This window comes from Saccopteryx bilineata, chromosome 12 (genome assembly GCF_036850765.1).
Source record: "Saccopteryx bilineata isolate mSacBil1 chromosome 12, mSacBil1_pri_phased_curated, whole genome shotgun sequence".
Taxonomy (NCBI): Eukaryota; Metazoa; Chordata; class Mammalia; order Chiroptera; family Emballonuridae; genus Saccopteryx; species Saccopteryx bilineata.
This window is the reverse complement of record NC_089501.1, coordinates 48,032,614-48,054,148: the sequence shown is the minus strand read 5'-3', so window position 1 is coordinate 48,054,148 and position 21,535 is coordinate 48,032,614. Positions and strand designations below refer to the sequence as shown.

Sequence of the window (21,535 nt, the reverse complement as noted above, 5' to 3'; positions counted from 1 at the left end):
CCGTGGGAGTTACCACTCCTTGACTCCTTCTGGTAAACAGCGGCTTAATGTGGATTCCCACTCTCACTGCAGGATTACCCGAAAAGCACACATAGCTTGTAAGGGCCCCAGATAAACAGGGACACATGTGCAAACACACACACACACACACAAAAAAAATATGTTGAGAAAAACATTTTTGAAAGAATTGATATTTCAAAAGAAGTATCAAGCAGTTCTCTCTTCTGCCATCCTTGGAGGGTGTCAGGAACTACCAGGCAGTGGCCTCTGCCATAAGAAATCAGGTGGTGAGCGCTGTAAAGACACAGCTAGATTGGAACTTCCTGGGGGCAGGATGCTGTCTGTTCTCTTCTGTACTGCCAGTAGCTAGAGCAGTGTCGGATACCTACTGTGTACAAGTAACTACCTGTTAAAGGAATAGATGAACACCTGGACCCAATGTAGATGCTTTAGCTCATTTAAGTTAGCAAGTACTTACAGGTAGCAAATTAGGCACTGGAATAAATTTAAGGCATAGCGTCTCATCAGTGTATTATCCTTACCCCCCCCCCCACCTTCCTATGGGACAATGAGCCGTCACTATGTAGCACTGGACTCTGTTGTGCTTAGTGGGTAGGAAAAGCCACATGCATTCATTCCAAACATTGGTGCCCAAGAGTGGTATGATACCAAACCAGACCAGAGCCCCACATCCGAACCTTTCCTTTTATCATGGAAAAGAAGCAATGTAACAGATTCTAAGATTCAGAATGCAGTATAAATGCTTAAAATTAGGGATAAAAGTAGGTATACACACACACACACACACACACACACACACACACACAAACTACTGGTCGCTCTGCCAAGATCAATACCCTCATCGTCTCTGCTAGCCTGGCCTCTGCTCTGGGTGTGCACAGTTATCCAGTCTGTTAACCAACTTTCCCCTTCACAGACCTGCTGGCCTTTTCAGCCAGTCCCCCAACAAGAACTCAGAGCGTGTTCCTCAGAGGTCGATACGCTTTCTACGTGTGCGTGGTCAGCTCAGGGCCTGACATGCCCGTCCCGCACCCCAGGCCTCCTGCTCCCTGGGTGCACCGCCATTCTTCTTGTTCTCGCTCACCACGCACACTCTCCCTGATGTGCTGGCCACTGCTGTTCCCTCCACCGGACGCTCTTCCGGATCTCTGCGTCCCCTCCCCCAAGTCTCCACTCAGATGTCCCCTAGTGCAGCCTCTCCTTCCTCCTCCACCTGGCTGACGCTCCGAGTCACTATGCTTATGCCTCCCCATTCTTCTCCACGGTACTCACCCCCACCTGACACTAAATACCTGTGCATTTGCTTACCATCTACCTCCCACACCAGAATGGGAGTCCATCAGAAAAGGGACATCATCTCTTTGGTTCACTTCGTGTCCCCAGTGGCTGGAACAAGCCCTAACTCTTAGTTGGCATCATTAAATATGTATGAAGTGAACAAAAAAGGAGGTGTAAACAGTGCAGCTTCTCTTCATTTGTTCAATGTATTTGAACAAATAGGTGTGTATGTCAGCACATGTGCTAGCAGTAAAACTTTTTTTAAAAATCCTAGAATTTGTTTATCTCTTCAACCCATGCAGAACCAGAATTTTACTAGACTCCCTTGAATAACCTTATCTCTCAAAGTATCTACCTCTGAATTGACTCAAACTCTTTGGGGACAGCGCCATGAGTGCTCACTGCTTTGGAATCCAGAAAGGATTTAATTCAGCCCCAGGAATGAATCACTAGGGAGCCCAGAGGAGAAGCAAAGAGCCTTTCCTGAGCCCAGGAGAAAGGGAGAGAACGGGAGCCCTTGTGGAAGACTTTACCTTGTGCAGTAAAACAGAAGATGTTCTCAGAGTTGATTCTGGAGTTTTCAGGAGTTTAACCTGCTGCCTGGAGCAAGGGGTTCCAGTGTCAGTTCAAAGCCCAACTGTGTGTGTGATCCTGGAGAATGTCAGTACCACTGTGCCTCAGTTTCCCCCTCTGGAAAGGGAGGACGATACTAATAGTACCTAAGGTTTGCTTAGGGTTAAGTGTGTCAGCCCATATAAAGCCCTTTGCATGATGCATCTTTTTAAAAAAGGTTAGTTATTATCATTAACAAAATAAGGAAGTTCATTTGCCACAAAGATGACAGTGAAGGTGATGATGAGATCAGAAGACCCATGCAGAAGAATAAAAGTCATGTGTTCAAAGAGACATGACGAGCAGATTGAGGAGGCTATGGGGAGCGCTGCTGACCAGAAGCAACCAGGAACAGCATGGTGCAGATCCTGGAAAGGCAAACTGCTTTCTATGCTGCACTGTTACAAATTCTCTGTATCTGAACCAATAAGGCAGTAGCTCAGTGAACTCGATAAACAAGAATTTGGGCTAAGGAAGTCAGCTCAGGGTTGTGAGAGGTGTTGAGAAATGAAGATACTGTGGTCGAAAAAGAAGAGTAATTAGGGTGTCAGGATAGTTGTTGTCAACTATTTAAAGGCCTGAGACGGCCGAAAGGTCCTGATAAGTATTTGTCCGGAAGACAGAAGGGGTGAGCTGTCAGAAGACAGATTTCAGTGAGACGGCAGAGAAAACCTCTCTAGTCCTGACAGCTGCCCCTAAACGGAACAAAGCCCCTGCCACTCACTATCAGAACATGTCCCCTGTCGGAGTGTGGGGGGGGGGGGGAGGATTACTGTATTAGCAGGGAAGTTGGACTGAACGTTTTCTCCTGCTGCTTCTGGCTTAGGCTCGCAACTGTGATTATGCAGAAATCTGTAGAGTATGCATTTCCATGGATGATAGGACACACTTTTTCTTTGGATGTAATTGTTATCTTTTCAAATCAGTGCTAAGTAAATCCGAAATATGACTAATTATGAAAACAATTATCGATAGGACATGTTAATCCATAAACAGTCTCATCCTTTCCCTCTCAATTCCCTTTATCTAATTCTTTATGAAATAATCTACATTGGGCTGAGATGCTAACCCTTTCTGGCTAATGACCTTTGTTTTATTTTTATTCTTCCATTTCCATATATCAATATGTAATAAAGCCTTATTAATTAAGATGAACTCAAGGAGAGAGTTCATTTGAATTATTAGGGGGTCTGACATTGTGGAATATTTTTAAATAAACTCAATTGAACTTTCACAGCACATCGGAAGCCCAACTGGGCCAACCTGGGGAGCCCTCAACAGACTCCCCTTAGGGAATGGTTATGAATAACTGAGAACCCTTTTAATTAGCATATCTTTGTTCATATGTAAATGTGTGCTTTCGGAACAGTTGACATTTTTTTAAAATACATTCTGCTGACTGAAATCTTTTAAACATTCCCTTTACAATTTATTCAACAAAATGTTAAGGAACGACTATGTGCTGGATAGCATGTGAGGTGCTGGCTGCAGCAACAAGCACAGACAGACACAAACAATCATGCACACACACCCCAAAACAAGTGGAGAGTTACAACTGTGATGAGGACTTCAGAGGAGGGGTGCAGGGTGCTGTAACTTACAGAAGGGATTCAACTAGCCCAACAGGTCCGTGAATCTTCCCCAGGGTAGATGATTGGGATATGACCTAATGAAAGGGCAACTATTAACCAAATAAGGGGGGAAATTGGGGCCTAGTATTCCAAGTGATTACTTGGACTGTGATGTGCAAAGGCCCTGTGGCAGAATAGGGTGCTATATATTTTAGGAAATGAAAGAAAAGCCAGTGTGGACAACTGGTCATGAAAACTGGAGTAGAATCCAGGAGCGAGTCCATTTAGGACCACATAAAAGACAGTCATATATATTCAATGAATGAATATGCTTTCTTCTTATAAAGAAAAATTTGCTGAGCAAAGACACATCAGCGCCACCCTGGCCTAATTATAACAGATTTTGAGTTTGCGCGATCTAAAACAATGAACTTTAGAAATGGCACAGAACTGAAAAATTATCTCAAAATGGTTTGTTTATTTCAAACACAAGGCTTCCAAGAGGCTAAAATTGTGTGAATATATGATTCAAAGGTGTGAGACCAAATAAAGAACAGGGGAGAAATATACTAACAAAAGGACAGAGGCGTGAGCTGGAGCTGGAGGGGTCCAGCATTGTCCTCCCGTGCAAGACACCTAGGGCGTTCTCCAGCACAGAGCCAACTCCCTGCACACACTTGCAAACACACCCCATAACTAGCGCCGGTGTGGGAGGGTGTGGGTTTCAGGAGCAGAGCGTCCTGAATGCCACAGCGGCAGTACTTTGTGATTGCAGGCTGGCTGTGGATGGGCCGTTCGGAGGCGCGCTGACTGACGTGTTTCACTACCCAGTGAGCATGTGCATCGCAGCAGGGATTGGGGTCACTCCCTTTGCCGCTCTTCTGAAATCGCTCTGGTACAGATGTTGTGAGTCACAACCCCCGCTGAAGCTGAGCAAGGTATGGAAAAAAAGAATCATCATCCCTGGCCGGTTGGCTAAGCGGTAGAGCGTCAGCTTGGCATTTGGATGTCCTGGGTTCAATTCCCGGCCAGGGCACACAGGAGAAGCACCTGTCTGCTTCTCCACCCCTCCCCCTCTCCTTCCTCTCTGTCTCTCTCTTCCCCTCCCACAGCCAAGGCTCCATTGGAGCAAAGCTGTCCCAGGCACTGAGGACAGCTCCATGGCCTCTGCCTGGGGTGCTAGAATGGCTCTGGTTGCAATGGAACAATGCCCCAGATGGGCAGAGAATCACCCTTTGTTGGACACGCTGGGTGGATCCCGGTTGGGTGCATGTAGGAGTCTGTCTGACTGCCTCCCACTACTAACTTTGAAAAAATACAAAAAAAAAAAAAAAAATCAGTTCATCAGTTCACCCTTCCATGGATTAAAAGGCTCAGAGTCCCCGTATCTATCATCTGCCGATTCTTGGGGAGGATTTTAATTAACTATGAGGGATAAACTCAAGGATCCTTAACTATACTTATGTTCTTAAAAAATCTCCATTCAGTATTACATTTATGAGAAGGGTTCTGTCTAATCTTGTTAAAGATGACAAGACATAAATTTTATTGCTTCATTGCCATTACGGGACATGTAATTGTTCATGTCAGTAAAATATGGACAGGCTGCAAATGGCTCTGTGACTGGGCTGCAGTTAGCAGTATTAACGGGCTGCCTTCCCTCGGTCTCCTTAGCTTGGTCCTCTGGCGGCAAGTGTACAAAGTGTACAAATCTTCTTCCCATGGAGTCAGGGTCTTAACAAAAAGTGAAAATGCCATAATTGGGGTCCACTGGCTTGCTTACTTGGTGTTGTCCTCCCTTCCCAAGTCTCCCCCTTTGGTCACTTCTTGTATGTTATCTAAGTCCTTCTAAAGCCAGTCGACGTGGCCATCATAGCTGCCAGGCAGGTGCAGGTTCCCATTTAGTTCAGACAGATGGTAAAGAAACAGTGGAGTCAAAAACTGGTGGGCCCCGCTGTTATTCTAGCCTCGCAACTGGCTGGCAAGTAAAAACAAACACACAGAGGGCACCAAAACCCATTCACATGTCCTCCAGTTCCACAACCAGGAGAATTTTTTCCAGTTTTTCCTAGAATCAAAGGCCCCCACCAGTCTCAGCTGAGCTCGCAAGAGCCCTCACCTCTGTTTCCTATCTGCACACCTTCTCCCTTCAATTCTCTGCACAAACTCTGCAAAAACATGGCCTCCTTCTCCCTTCAATTCTCTGCACAAACTCTGCAAAAACATGGCCTCCTTCTTCTTCCGTCTTCTTCTCTTAAAACTTTTTGGCACGAAAACCCCTCTTCCAGCACACATTAGCATAACAAAGCCCCTTCCCAAGCAGGAAGGTAATTAGCAGTTTCACCAGGAGGCACAGTTTACCTTGGGCAGTGGCCATTTTTAACAATAAAAGTGAGCAAATCCAGAAAATATAGATTTTACAAACTCATTCGCCCAACAGTCCTCCACGGTCGCTTCCCTTTCTCTGTGTCATCCAGAGACACTGCCACCTACCCCCACCCTCCCAGGACTGGCTGTGACCCTAGAGCAGGGGAGAAAGGGAGCCTGGCTCAGACCGTGTGGGGTCAACTCAGGAGGACCCCGGAGGGCAGGCGAGCCTGGTTCTGGTCCTGATCCCGCTACGTCATGTCTGGTTGACACACTGGCTTCAGCGTCCTCATCTACCAGAGACAGACGCTTGGTCACATCAGCGCATCTCAGTGTGTGTCTTATGGAACATTAGTCGTAGGATGTGGTCCGCTGCAGAGAATTCTATGGTCATGTGAACCGAAGAAATGCTAGTACAGATCCAACACAGAAACTGAAGGTAAAAATGCAATGATTTATCACATAAAAATCTGGAGTAATACTGGGTTTTACTGGGTAGACAGCAAAGGGACAGAAAAGGTTTGGGAGGACTGGAGATCATCCTCAACCACACAGAGCATTGCCTGGGGTCCGAATGTAAGGAACAGTGGGGGTTCTGCTGGCTCCGTGCTACAGACTGAAAACGAAGGTAGGAGCAACGGTAGATGGGAGCTAACAGCATAGAATCACAAAACGTCCTGATGGGTGTTAACCTCCTGGCTTTGCACATGACAGCAAAAGTCAGCAGCTGTACTTGGCGTGGGAAGTGTTTGTCCAAAGTCACCCAGCTGGCTCGCCACCGAGTCAGGATGAGAGCCCGTGTCTCTCATTCCTACATCAAAGCTCTTTCAGGAAAGGGAGAGTTGGTGCTACTGGGAACTACGGCTGGAAACTACATGGAAGACCCACTCCCTGGAAGTCCGCGTGCATGAGAAAAAGTTTAAGAAGTTTCTGTGTTTTAGAGCAACTTGATGTTTGTTTAAGTACAGATATCAGTAGGCTTTTGTAGCTAATATTTGTCAGGGCCGCCCACAAGCTTTTGAGATATAAATACTACTTCTTCCACTAACCTGTCAGCCTCTATATAATTTTTAAAGTACAGCAGCACAGAGCAGTATGTATTTATCTAACGGCATGTTCACAATTATAGATCTGAGCCATAGTTTCCAGATTGTTCTCTTCTGTAACAGGAAAGAGAGAGAAAAAAATCAGCCCAGGGATTCAGAGCTGACTTTTAAGCCTAAATGGTTAACCACCACGGGTTTTCTCCTCCCCGGGGGAAATGCCGGTTGGCATGAAGGCGTACACTTTTTTCGTCAAAGCCTCGTGTTGTTAAGTCTGCAATTTTAAAAAATTGCACCAAAGTTTTCTCTGCTGTTCCCACTGCAGCCATTTCTTCTTTACCCTTTTCTTCTGCTGCATTATTCTAGAACACTTCTAAGTAACATGCAGAACAGCCAACAGGAGCCCTGTTGCTCCCTTGGGGTCATGTGCGCAGCACTTTCTATAGGAAGCCGGTGTTTAAAAACTTCTTCCTAACAAGCCTTTATTTTTAACACTAATCAGGAGGAGGTGGAGAGAAAGAGAGAGAAGTGGTCAGGAGGGGACCTCTCAAGAAGGCAAGAGAACAGTAAATGTAATAATGATGGCTTGCTGTGAAGAAAATGCAGGACAATTGTAATATAGGGAAGGGATGTTTTGAACCCAGGAGGCAGAGCCAGGCTGCACATAGTGGAAGGCAGACTGAAACACAGGTTCCTAGAGGATTGGCCGCGGAGTGTCTGTGATACACTGCGAGGAAGTCGGGTACCGAGGGGCATCAATGCCGCGTCGCCATGGACACCCTCCAACTCCTGCCTCACGGCTATGAGTAATCCTACATCACACTCAATTTGTGAAGAGAACTTGAAAAAAATGTGGACAGTTTGCTTGTGCAAACTGTCAAAATAATGGATGAAATAGGCGTGTACGCATGGGCGGGGCATGGGAAGATTGCTGATATAAAATATATTGACTTCCAGATTGTAGTTCTCCCCCTCCCCCCCGATGTCACAGCCGTGTAGACAGAACTGAGAAAAACTGCCCACCGGAAGAGTGGGTTCATTTTCTTAACTGCATACGGAATCTTCAGACTACAATAAAATAGATGATAGAAAAACCGAGGTAATCTAATTTCTTCAGAAATTGTCTTCCTTCATCAGCTCAAGAATATACAACTGAGCTAATAGGTATTTATAGTGTGCCCCATGCAAAATGGCCCTTGGGCTCTTAACCTAATATAATAAACAGATAATTCAAATAAAAAGACAGCACGGGCCAGTGGGAACAAGACAAAGAGGCCAAGAAAGGCAAAAATCCATACTCTCCTTAAATATATTAATGGAGGAAAGGAAGCCCTGCTCTCTTTTCTAATGAATGAAAAATGCATTTAATTGAATCTGTTTAGTTTGAGAAACAGTTTACTTTCCCTTTCCCTGACACCGGAGCTGTGGCCCCTCCTGGAATTGATGGTGTCTCTCAAGCACTTGGAGCGTGGCAGTCACTGAACTGGGAGCAGGCGGTGACGTCCGCCTCTGTAGACACACACATTCTTCTTTCTATCACCAGATGGTCTCCAAAGACTGCAATCCTCAGCCAGGCCGCACCGCTGCCTTTGGGGAGGTGAGCAGCGTTAACATGTCTAATACATATGTTGTTTATTAACCACACACAGCAGGAAAGACCACAGGGATCTTGGAAAAGAGTCAAAATACTCGACCAGTCAGGAATCTCCCATCATTAGTCTTTCTCCCCAGACTGACCACCACCACCTCTTCACTCTCTAGGGGCCCACCATTAAATAATCAAGTGCATCTTATTCCATTCCTTTTCCACTCGTTTGCATGTGCGTACTCACCTATGCACACATACAGGGTGTTATGTTATCTTTACATAAATAGGATGGAGTGGCGGTGAGAGAAAGAAAGAGAGAGAGGTGTTCTCTTTGTTTTGTTTCTGCTTTCGTTCTATCATGGCTTGGAGCACATTCAGTGTCAACAGCTACTGGGTGACTTTATTTAATGCCTTCAGAGTATTCTATAGTATGGGTAACTCACAACTTATGTAACTATTCTATTATTAATGACAGTTTGGTTGTTCAGTGATTATTATTAACTGTAATTGGAACAGACCAAGGTACAAATGAGGTCAGTCCTTGGTCACAGGGCAAACCAGCAGACTAGACATGAAATAGTTCACACTAAGGATGATGGCTTTAAGAAATCTTAAGGACTAAAAATGATTGACACAGTCTGGTCTCAGTCTTATAATGGTTAACCAGAAAAACAATCTTATAATTATATATTTTAAAAACTGGACGTAGAAGCCACATTAAAGAACCTTCTCAATGAGAAGCAATAGTTGCTTCAAAATTCATTACGGTGTTCATCCAAGATGACCTTAACAACAACAACACAATAAAAACCAGGACAAAAGAGCTACCATTTGATGTTTTCTAAATATCAATGGCAGTCTTTATCTTTTTAGAGATAAAAGCTGTCTTTTTGGAAAATGGTCATGATTCCCTCGATGAAGTCTCCACCACTCTGTGGTTTGAGCTTCTGAGCGTTCTGTTATTTCTTACAGTGTAATTGTCTTAATTAACTCAGGCTGCTATACCAAAAACACCGTAGACCAGCTGACTTAAACAAAGCCTTTATCTCCCAGAATCAGAGGGTAAAAGTCCAAGATCAGGGAATCAGCAGGGCAGGGTTCTCGTGAGAAATCTCTTCAGTGGGCAATCTCTTCCTTGCCCACCGGTGGCCGCCTTCTCGTGGGCCCTCCCATGACAAAGACAATTCTCTCTGATCCTTCCCTCTTCTTAGAAGGTCACTAATCCCCTATGGGAAGCCCACCCTCATGACCTTATCTAAATTTAACCACTTCTCAAAGGTCTCGCCTCCAAATACCATCATTACGTTGGGTTTCAACATATGAATTTGAGAGAGACACAAACGCTCAGTCCATGGCAACGGGAAACACTGCCTAGGAGAGGCCAGGGTCACACTGCAACTTCACTGTGGGTGGAGGTGTTGGCCAAGGTCCAGGTCAACCCGGCTCCCTGGAAAACTCCTCCCCGTGAGTTCAGCCCACGGGAGCTTGGGGTGCGTTTTGCCAGTGAAGGAGCGCCCTTTTAGGACTACATTTCTGGGATCAATACTCAGGCTCTCAGACTGGCACTGGAGATAAAGTTTGGCTACTGTTCCTCTCAGTGACCACTGTCTCTGTAATTCAGGCGTGATCAGGGGGAACACAGACCTCCAAGTAAGGCAGTGTCCCCCTTTGTTCTCTACACTTGTGGTGTTTATTCTGTAAGCTCTTTCAAATGGCACTGACAATAGCAGCTAACAGCTCTGAGCACTTAACGCACCTGTCATTGCACAAAATGTTCCCATGAGCCATATCCTCACATCTTCACAGTAACCTCATAGGTTGTTATTCTGTGATTTTTGTTTGTTTGTTGCCATTTTACATGTGTTGCCATCTAAGCTCAAGTTAAATGATCTGCCTGCAGTTACAGTTACAAGTCTAGTTATAGGTTATAGGATTCAAGAACACACAATATTTCATTGTTATGCCACACTGCACCTTAGACATTAGCTTTTATGTACAATTTCCTCCTTGGGGGGGAAGTGTTGGTCAAATAAGTTTGTAAAGATGATATATATGTTTGCTTGCTTATAGTTTGCATTGAGTATGGGGGGCAGGCTATAAGCAGGCAGGGTTGTTATAGCCTAAGGCTTAGTTTTAAGACTAAGCTTTTCCCTACACCCTTGACTATCGCATGATATGGGGTAGTGCACTCTCATGAGGAATCTCATTATGCCTCAGATAAGTGACTTTGTATCAGAGACTTCCTTGTTTGTATATTGGATTAAAAGTTTTGATTTCTACACTATAAAATGGGGCAGAGGAGCCCATGCTGGAGGAGAGCAGAGAAAGGCCACGTGGAGGAGAGGAGAAGCAGCCAAGATGGCAGAGTGCTGAAGGAGAAGCCAGTTTGTGCAGAGTTTGTGCAGAAGAGATGGGGAACAGAGGTGAATAAGGCTGGTGAGGTACAAACCTTTGATTCTAGGAAACTTGGATAAATCAGTGGCTTTGAAAGTCCTGAATGGAAAGTATTTTCTCACTGCGTATATTTCTCACCTGCTGGGTGCAAACTAGAATTAAAGCTAATGGCCCACCAGTTCTTGGCTCCATTGTTTCATTACCATCTGTCCTGTCCCGTGAACCTGCACGGGCCAGGCAGCTATGATGGTAGCCGTGGCTACTGGCCTTACAGTGGTTCTGGGCCATAAATAAGTAAATAGAGAAATAATTTTTGTCTCCATGCCATCCTCAGGTAATTGACCTGGGGTCTAAAGATCCAGGTTGTATTGTGGATGTGTCCACTGCCCGTGTTTGTGGATGCCTGGCGAGGATATGGCACAGGAAACTCGCTGGGGGTGTCTGATCTCCGGCAGTAATATAGATTAGTAGCTTTTTCTACTTCATTTTCTGAAATGGTTTATCAAAACAAAGCACAGGTTCATTTGCTACTGGCCCCAGATGGCCCTGACCTGGTCCACACACGGCACGGCAGGATTCTCAAGGGAAGCCTGGGCTGTGGGGAAGGGGGGATGAGCCCGAGCTCACGGAGAGCACCACGTGAGCGCCGCACCCACCCCTCCCCTCTGAGCCTGGATTGGCTGAGGCTGGTCTGCTGGCTCGTGCCTGAGAATGCAGAGACCGCAAAGGCCTGGGGCAGGCCTCGTGCACACGGACCTCCCTAACCCCCATTATGCACTCCCAGAGTGGTCACCTGAAACATCTGGAGAGCCATTTTATTGAACTTATTGGGGTGACAACTGGTTAATGAAATGATATAGGTTTCAGGTGTACAGTTCTCTAACACATCATCTGTATTTTATACTGTGTGCTCATCACCCCAAGTCCGGTGTCCTTCCATCACCATTGATCCCCTTTTGCCCTCTCACCCCCACCCCCACCCCCGTTCTCTCTGGTAATCACCGTCCTTCTGTCTGTGTCTACAAGTTTTTTCTCTTTCCTTAATCCCATCACCTTTTCCACCCAGTCCCCAAGCCCCGCCCCTCTGACAGCTGTCAGTCTGCTCTCTGTGTCTATGAGTCTGTTTCTACTCATTAGTTTATTTTGTCTGTTAGATCCCACATAGAGGTGGATTCCACATATGGTACTTGTCTTTCTCTGACTGGCTTATTTCACTTAGCATAATACTCCCCAGGTCCACCCGTGCTGTCCAAAAGGTAAGACTTCCTTCTTTATATTTCTTACGGCTGAGTAGTGTTCCACTGTGTAAATACACTACAGCTTTTTTATCCACTCATCTACTGATGGACACTTGGGCTGCTTTCAAATCTTGGCTCCTGTAAATAGCACTACAGTAAACATAGGGGTGCATATAGTCTTTTGAATCAGTGTTTTGGGTTTCTTTCTTTAAATTCCCAGAGGTGGAACTGCTGGGTCATAAGGCAGTTTCATTTCTAATTTTTTGAGGTAACCCCATACTGCTTCCCAACAGAGAAAGCCAGTTTGTATATATGTATAAGGATGTGCTGAATTCATCCTGTTAAATAACTTCATTATGCTGAAAGTTCAGAACTTTCATCATTTTACTGTGCATAACTTTCTGTTTAACAAAACTTTTTAAAATAACTTACTTATTTGGGGCCTTTGATAACAGCTACAGAATCCTGAAGGCCATGCTTTACATAAGTAACTGAGTTTAGAGTCATTTTATTTTTGGAGACTGAGGAGGGAGTCATGTTGGAAGCGAAGGCGTAGCCTATTGTTTGGGACGCTTGTTGTACCACTGACCAAGTCTTTTCTTTCGGCTTAAAGGCATGAATGGAAGCCTTCTGTCCCTCCAAAGTGGGTGCCCCTCACCATTAGAAAGATGAAAAGAGCGTCAAAGTCAATACCTTTCTCCTCTGTTCCAAGTCTCTTTTCTTCTTTCCCTGCTTGGAGCTCTTCTCCGGAGACTATTCTGTTTCCTGCATTGCCTCATGCCCCGAAGCTTCCCAGTGTCACCTGGAAGTCAATTACAGAGAAAGGAACTCACAAAGCCCTTACGGGAAGCAAAGATAGAAAAGGTTGGCGAGCAGTAAGAACGCTGACCCATAGCTGAGCCGAAAGAAAGGACAGGAATGATTGCTGTTTGAAAGGAAAGCTAAGAAGCGGACATTTTTCAAGTAAGAATGGTTGGAATTGGATGTGACATTGACAGGTTTTTTGTTTGTTTTCTAAATAATAATAAATTTTTGGCTTATTAGTCCTATGCGAATGTATTTTAAGCACGTTCCTTAAAGAATGGAACTAATAGAAAATAAGTCAGTGAAGTCTGTTCTATACCAACTGTCACCGTTAGTGTTCTTAGATAAAACAGCCTGCGGCGGGCAGGACAGGGAGGGTGTGCATGGATTTGAGCCACACGAAATTCGGGAGTTTCTTCTGTCTCTATGGGAGCAAAGCGAGCTCCAGGGAGGGCTGAGGTTTGCAGAGGATAATTTAGGTTAGGCACTGTGCCAAGTGCAAGGACAGAAGACAGCAGTATCTGTCACCAACGCAGAGTGGAAAGCCAGCCTCCCAGCTCCAGTCTCTTATCCCTACCGCACCCCCCACACACACACACCCAGCCCAGTCTGTTCTCAAAACAGCTCCCAGAGGGGTCCTTCCCTCTTGGCCCTGCCTCGAGTTGCACCACTCCCCTGCTGGACACCGACGACACCCAGCAGTGCCCCCTCATTCCAGCCAGCCACCCCGGCCTCCTGCCTCCTCCCTGAGAGGTCCCACGCAGGGCTCCTTCTCTCCTTGTTCCCTCCGTCCACAGAGGTCCTCCCCCGGCTCTTCCGGTCCCCGGCCACAGAGGAAGCATTTAACGCACACTTGTCGGGTCCACAAGTGAGTGGACGAACGCAATCACCGTACTCGTGGGGGTTCACGAGGCCTTCGCCTAAAAGAGCCATCGGCTCCGAACTGCAGCTGAGAGGAGACGGGCACTCCTTTTGGGGGTTAAGACACTTAAGAGATTATCATTTGTCCTGTAATTAATATTCAAAATACCCTTCCAAGTAGCAGCTGTCCAACAAATATGCAAGCCCTAATTCCCGAGAGGAAAGGTCTTATCACCACTAGCTTCTGTTCTTCCTGACTGTTAATATTTTAAATTCCTGCCCAAACCTGGAGAGAAAAGGCAAGATGGTTAGCCCTGAAATACATTCTGTGAGATTTTTTTTTTTTTTGTCCTCATGAATTTTATCTGTTAATTAACTCTCACTCATAACTTTCATTTCGTGATGGGGAACTGGCGGGCAGACTGGTGGAGGGGGAGGGGAGGACACTGGCTACTGGAGGAGATATTTCCTGGTGGAGATCAAGACCAGCCCCTGGTAGATCTCGTTAAACAGGAGCGATGTGTCTCTTTGGGGAGGAGTTTCAAGAAACAGGAGTAGCCAGCAGGAAGTTGGAGTGTGAGAAACATCAGGGGAATTAATAGATCTATCTCCTGTGGTTTCTTCTAGAGACAATTAGCTAAAGCTTAAAACCCCAACACTACTTTATTTTTAATAAACCCAAACTACTTGTCACATGCCATTGGTTAAGCACAGAGAGTTGTTGTTTTCAATGTTCCTACATATAATTGAATGGCAGCAGTCAACACACAACCATAGCCACCACCCACCAGCTTTCTTGGACAATGATATGGCTGGCTGAGGGGAAACTTCTGGCCTATGTGGCTTGATAGTGCAATTTCCATAACTTGCACCCTCTGGAGGCCAAACTGGTGAAGTGGATTAGCGCCCAAGCCTTTGGGGTCTCCGACGAAGAGAGTTCAAATCCCCAGCTTAGGTCATAAGTAAAGATGAAGGGGCTGGTCTAGCGGCTGATCCCCCTTCAGGAGCAGTGAAAGGCGCAGCTAGTTAGGATGATTAACCTCGCTCAGAGGCAGCACAGCCAGGAACGTGGCGAATGATCCTCCCCCAGGGAACCCGGCAACAGCCGACAGGACAGGCTCCTGACTCTGAACTTACTCCGGGCTTTTTAAACGCAATGTGAATTTTTTCAAAAGAAACCACAGTGTGACTGTTCCCTGGCAGAGAGAAGCATGTTATTTCGCAGAAGTCCCCATTTGGGCTCAAATAATTTAATGGAGATAGAGTAGTCTGCGATTATCAGCACATCATGAGAAGAGGGACCAATCTGTTCTCTCCTCCTTTCTCTGCAGGTGTACTTCTACTGGATTTGCCGGGATCCCAGAGCGTTCGAGTGGTTTGCTGATCTCCTGCTCTCGCTGGAAATGCGCATGAGTGAGCGAGGGAAAACTCACCTCCTGAGTTATCATATATTTCTTACCAGCTGGGATGAAGACCAGGTACTGACAAGACAGAATGAGCAATGGCATCTAAGTCACGTAATAATGGAGCAGCAATCTCAGTAATAAGACATATGGCTTTCTGGTAGCATGAAAGAATTATTTTTATGTTCTCAAAAAGAAAAGGAGAATAAAATATCCAACCAAATTAGGCCTGACCTGTGGTGGCACAGTGGATAAAGGATCAACCTGGAACACCAAGGTTGCTGGTTCAAGACCCTGGGCTTGCCTGGTTGGGAGTTCAGGCTTCTTGCTCCTTCCCTGTTCCTTCTCTTTCTCTCTTCTCTATAAAATAAATAAATAAAGTCTTTTTAAAAAAGGTTTAAAAACCAGATTAGGAAGAGCTGTTCAAGTCATAGCAATGAAAGACCCTACAGTTAATGCACTGAGGGATAGAAACGAAGACTGAAAAATGGGGTGGTCAGTGGAAGACGATCCCCAGTTTGGAAAGCCAAGAAAAATTATGTCACTGGAAGTAGCATTTGTCATTTTAGTGACATCAAATGAATATTATTGATTGGCTGTCCTGTCGTGCTGAGCTCCTAATTGGTTCTAATTCTATGCTTTGAGCTGTTCAGAGTTAAACAGAAAAAAATTCTCGGGTGTTTATATTCAACACTTGATACTGTGAAGTACACGAGCTTCTCTAGAAAATGAACAGCACAACTGCGTGATTTATCGAGGGATGTTGTTTCCTTAAGGCATTCCTAGAAATCGTGTGCATATGTGTTCATTCACCAAAGAGCAAGACGATCTTCTGTCGTGGCAGGTGCCCTGCTGCGGACTGTATTAGAAATATTGAGGTTGAATTTACTGAAGATAATGGGCATCAAAATATCGCAGTACGGTAGCATTTCAGTGTTGAGAATACTGAATGATAACTATTAAGTTTTAAATAGTTTTTTAATTCCTCAAACATGGAAGCACACAGTGACGTGATTACTCGGTTATGAAGTGTGTGTTCTGATTGACACTTCTGTAGCAGCTCCTAGTGATATTTACCTTAAGGAAAGTGTGTGTGAGACAGAGACTGGTGTCAATCACTAAATTCACAAGTGAATGCGCTTCTGTCAGGAGTGAACGTCCTGTGTGTGTGTGTGTGTGTGTGTCTCTCTCTCACACACACACACACACCAGCCCATCAGCCCTATAGGACATCACTGTAACTTGACTCTGTGCCTCTGCGTGAGTAAAATTTTGCTTGCAATTCAGTAACTGAATTCTTAAAGTCTTACTTGCAGTCGGCCTTAAATACCTAGACCTCTGGGATAATTTAAAGCATAGGTTTCTTGGGAACTAGACCTGAAGCATCTTAATAAAGTAAATAGTGCTAATTATGTTTTCCAAACAAACATTTTCACTATTCAGGTGGGGTTTTTGACTAATGATCCACTTGGTGAAGGTCAGGTGTAGCCTTTGTCTTCTGCTGTCCCATACCCTGCTTTGCTTTCCTGCTTCTAAAACGAATTGACCTTTAGAGAATCCTCAGCCATTTGGGGGACTGGTGCTGTTTGATTTTGTGACAGTATGACTTTGCCTCCATCCCACCTCTGCCCCTTCCAAAGTGTGCTGTAATGTATACTTTTTTTCTGAGCACAAGTAAATGAACATGAAGTCCTTATATTTTTGTTATGACATGTTGGAAATACTTCAGACACTCAAATTCCGGGAAAAGAGATAATTGATGCGATCTATTGGTAAGACATCAAGAGACTGTTTTAGAAATAGCCAATTGTTAAACTGAATTCAACAACCTCAAAGTGGCAGAATGACAGGCACAGACGGGACAGATGGAAAAGGTACCGTGAAGGGCAAATCAACAGGGTTTGGAGACTAATTGAGCATTGGGCTGAGAAATATGGAACAAACGTATTTCCAAAAGCTTGAACACCAGTGATTGGCAGCCCGATGGTACCGCTACCAGAAGTGGGAAAAGCCCCGTTTTCTATTAAATAATGCCCAAGTAGTTCAAGTCCCTTCCTGACCTGATGGCAGCCCACTTGTCCTGTCCCACTCGATTTCCTTTGGCACTGGAGCCACCAAACAATGTGTGTTCTCCTATCCTGCCATGCACCTTCACGTCCTCTCTTACATTGTCCCCCTCTCTGCCACGCCCCTCCCCACTGCCTACTGCACAGAATCACTCTCTAAAGCGTAGTCCCCTACAAAGCCTTCCCCAGTTCAGTCTACATTACTCGGGGCTTCACCAGAACAATTTGTTTCTGTGTCCAGTACAGAGGATGGCGGCCTGCCTCTCAGTTATGCATGTGGGCTGCCCCTTCCCACCGGCCCCACTGACCAGTCCCTCACAGAGCACAGACCTTCTCTCCTTCCTCTGTGTACCTCCCACTTGGAATGCACTGCCGCTTACAGGAATCACTCAACAGCTGAACTCACAACTCATGCGGGAAGGTTAATTTTTAATTATGATGATCAATCAGTTAGAAGGAACAAAAGGAATTTTTATAAAAATATGTTTAGGGCGTTCGAGATGCAGAACTGTCCTCAGTGAGGAAGATGAGGGCTTCGGAAGAAAGTCTGGAATCATCTTCGTAGATTAGGCTAGTCGGGACCAGGAATATGGACGCTCTTGGGAGTGTAATGGTCCGAAAGACCTGCAGAGACGAGAGGCTGAGACTAGAGGCAGGAACATTTTGAGACAGGAGAATACAATAAGAAAACAAAATCTACTGTTCCTTCCTTGGATCAGAAGAAAAGCTGTGGAGGAGGAGAGGAGATAGAATTCTATGATGGAAACGGAAGCAGGAAGATGCGAGGTCCAGCCACGTGTGAAGAAGCCAAGGAGAATAAGGCCTGAGCCGGTCGTTAGATCTAGCACAGGAGTAAACTGTCTTCTTTGCCCACAGCAGGAACCAGCTGACTGTGTGGCGCCAGTCAATCCTGCTGTTCAGCCAGAGGGCGGTGGGGATGCCAAACTGCCCCCTAACCCGGAGGCTGGTACAGCTCTGACCTTGGCTCCCTCTCTGATAACAGGGCGTCTGCCCGTTTCCCAGGCTGACCCCTCACCCACCGCCAGATCGGTGACATCTGATCCTAACGATAAGCATTCCTAGCCCCCATGAAGAATGTATTTTTGAATATGAAATCTATAAAATGAGCACAGTTACTTTACCTTTCACTTGGTAGCAGCTTCCCTTCCTGTTATTTTCTAAATGGCATCTGATACCACGATTGTTACCTTAGGCCTTTCACATCGCTTTGCATTGGGACGGAAACGCGGACGTGATCACGGGGTTACAGCAGAAGACCTCCTACGGAAGACCCAACTGGAACAACGAGTTCCGCCAGATAGCCTACCACCACCCCAGGTGAGGCGCTTCTCCTTGGCCCGCCCCGCTGGGCGCCGCCCTGGGAAGGCGCAAGCTGCCCCTCGGAAGGGGGAGCTCGTGGGCACGGTGGGTAATCTGCTGGGGTGGGCACCGCGCTTGGAGATAAAACATCGGCCTTAGTCCAGGTGGTCATGGGACCTAGTTCAGGAACCCCATGTCTGCTTAACTGGCTGATAACACCTGACAGCGACTACGTTGAACCCTTTCAGGGTTAAACTCAAAGATGGTAACTATCTTAAACTATCTTTGGTGTCAAGTTGACTTCTAATTACCCAACGGGAGAATTCACTTAAATCCAACTGTAAGCTGTATCTGGCATGTCTAGCAAAGTAGATGAAGGTGTTCTAAGACCAAGTTGTAAGATTCCACGTGGTAGTTCAAGACCCTGGCTATGGAGCCTGGCTCTGCCATTGATACCAGTTTACTAGGACAGGTTATTTATTCTGCCACCAACTTAGTCTCCTTCTCTATAATCTACAGATAATAACAGTGCTTCCCTCCTAGGCTTCTGTGAGGGTGAAATGTGTGAATCTGTATGTGGTGCCTAAAGTAGACTTTGAAATCAGTAGATGTTAGCTGCTATTATTATTATTTCAATTATTATCATTTATAATACATTTCTATGTAGAAGAGCAAGAGAATTTTCTCTGGGACCATCAGACAGGATGGAAGGCTGTTCTTCTTGATTCTAGTAGTCACTGGCTATGTGACCTTAGCCTGTTCAAGTTTTTAGGCTCCCCTGTAGAACATGGATAATACTATGCAGTCACAGTGTTGTCTTTATAATTTTTTTTAATGGTGTGTTGAAGAGCTTGGGAACGGGCAAGGCTCTAACACAAACATCTCTCATTGTGATTGTGTGTCCCCTAAATCAGTGTTTGTTTGTTTGTTTGTTTATTTTGAATCTCCATCACGTAGGATTTGGTTCTTGAGAGTCCGTATGTACTAATACTGTTACAAGCATACTCTCCATATTTGAGGAGAGACCTGAAGGAAGAGAGTGAGTGTGCCTTGTGGACGGACAGCTGGGGAAGAGCAGAAGGGCAGCACGTGCAAAGGTCCTGAGACAAGACACCTTGTTCCTGGCCAGTGACGTTGGAACAGATTGGGTGAGAGGGAGAGGAGCAGGAGAAGGCATTTGGAGAGGTGTCTGGGGGACAGTTAGAGGAAGGTCATGATAAGACTTTGGATTTTATTCTTGTGAGGTAAAGCCACTTAAAGGCTGAGCAGAAGAGTGACATGATCTATCTTATGTTTAGTGGGATCGCTTCTGGCTACTGTGAGAAAGAAGAGTGTCAGAGGCCCCCAGTAGGAGTGGAGAGGCCAGTGGGTGCAGTGGAGGTGCTGAGAAGCAGTTAAACTCAGCATGGCTTTTGAAAGCAGAGCTTGGCCTGGCTTGCTGATGGACTGGGTGGAAGGTGGGCATGAGCCATGCCAGCACGGGTTTGGCACTTACCGATATGCAGGTGACTGTAGGAGGAGAATATGGCAGACATGCCATATCAGAGGTCCTGCTTTGTTGATATGTTTGGCTTAAGATGCCTAGTACACATCCAAATAGAGGTGTCGAGTCAGCGGATGAATATGAGTCAGCAGTGTAGGGGAGAAGTTCAGGCTGAAGAGACACACAGGGGAGCTATCAGCATATAAAATGGATTTGGAGCCATGAAAACTGGATGAGATCACCAAAGAAGTAGACATAGATTGATAAGAGTTCCAACATCCTCAATATTTGGAGGATAGGGCAATATAGTCTAACTCACAGTTACGTTATAATCATGTCATATAGCTCTTCTATACCCTGACCTTTTTCAACCCACTTCATCAGTGTTGAACCATGAAGAGTAAATGAAAATCTGCTCGGGTATTTCTGACTAACTCCCCATTTCCTGGTGCCTTGCCCCCCCCCCCCCCCCCCCCCCCCGCCGTTCTGGTATTACTGCCTTCAGGCCCTCTTGTGTAAGGTCATTGCTTCATTAAACTATTTGTGATTCCCTAGTATTTTTCCTGCTCTGTGCAATAATATTCTGGTGAATATTATTCATCTTTTGGACAGTGTGGCTGCTCTTTCTTGCATTTTTTCTTATATTTTCCTTGTGTCAGAATTATTCTGTTTTCTTTTATATTGTTACTGAACTTGTGAGACTTTTCTGGAGCAGCTATTTGAAGGAGGTTTGGTAAGGAGAGAGATGGGGAAGGAATGGCCAGGTAACTGTCCAAAAATCATAACCAGTACAATTCCAGTGGCCTCCTTCTTGTGACTTCACTCCAGATTAAACTTCCCCATGCTCTCTGATACCCCTGGTGACTATTTCTATGCCCTGTGCCCTGGAAACCTGCCCAAGAAACCCTGGACCCAAAGCAAGAGAGGTCACTCTGGCGGCTCTGGGCTCCTGGCCACACCAGGCCTGCATCAGCCCAAGCAAGAGACAGGAGGGAGAGGTGCTTGTGAGGACTTACACCTGACCTTGAATTGTCCTGAGAGGAAGAGACTTGCAACAACAAAGGCCAAGAAAAGTTGGTCCTCATGGTTAAGAGATGGAGAGTGGGCCATCTGCACAATCAGTTTACGCCCCTTGAGGTCAGCCTCCAGTGACCTTTAAGAACTGACCGAGCCCTATAGCAAGTGTCATCAGCACACTCTGGTCACTTCTCCTGAAACCCACTTGCTCCCTTTGCCTCTTGACTTCACACTTGCTGACACTTGACCCAGAATCCAGTTCTGGGCCCCATCTTTCTCTCCAGATGTGATGCTTCTAACTCGTCCTGGGGGCCGGAGCCTGAGAACCTGGCTCCTCTATGCTCCCCACTTGATACCCGCTCTGCCTCCGGGATGCCTGGCCAGCCTCCCCTGAGCCCAGAAGCTCTCCACCCCCCATCTCATGGCCATCAGGTACTCACTTGTCCAGAGGCAGAGACTGCGTCACTTG

General features: G+C 45.8%; 1 protein-coding gene across 1 annotated transcript in view; it reads left to right on the top strand.

Annotated features, from left to right (window-relative positions):
* The window catches only part of NOX3 (NADPH oxidase 3), a 66,892-nt gene that overhangs the window by 29,355 nt on the left and 16,002 nt on the right, over positions 1-21,535 (top strand). Inside the window, exons 10-12 of the mRNA XM_066248215.1 lie at positions 4,258-4,420; positions 15,109-15,255; positions 18,460-18,584. Of these exons, the coding sequence (XP_066104312.1) occupies positions 4,258-4,420; positions 15,109-15,255; positions 18,460-18,584 (435 nt within the window). The remainder of the gene's footprint in view (positions 1-4,257; positions 4,421-15,108; positions 15,256-18,459; positions 18,585-21,535) is intronic.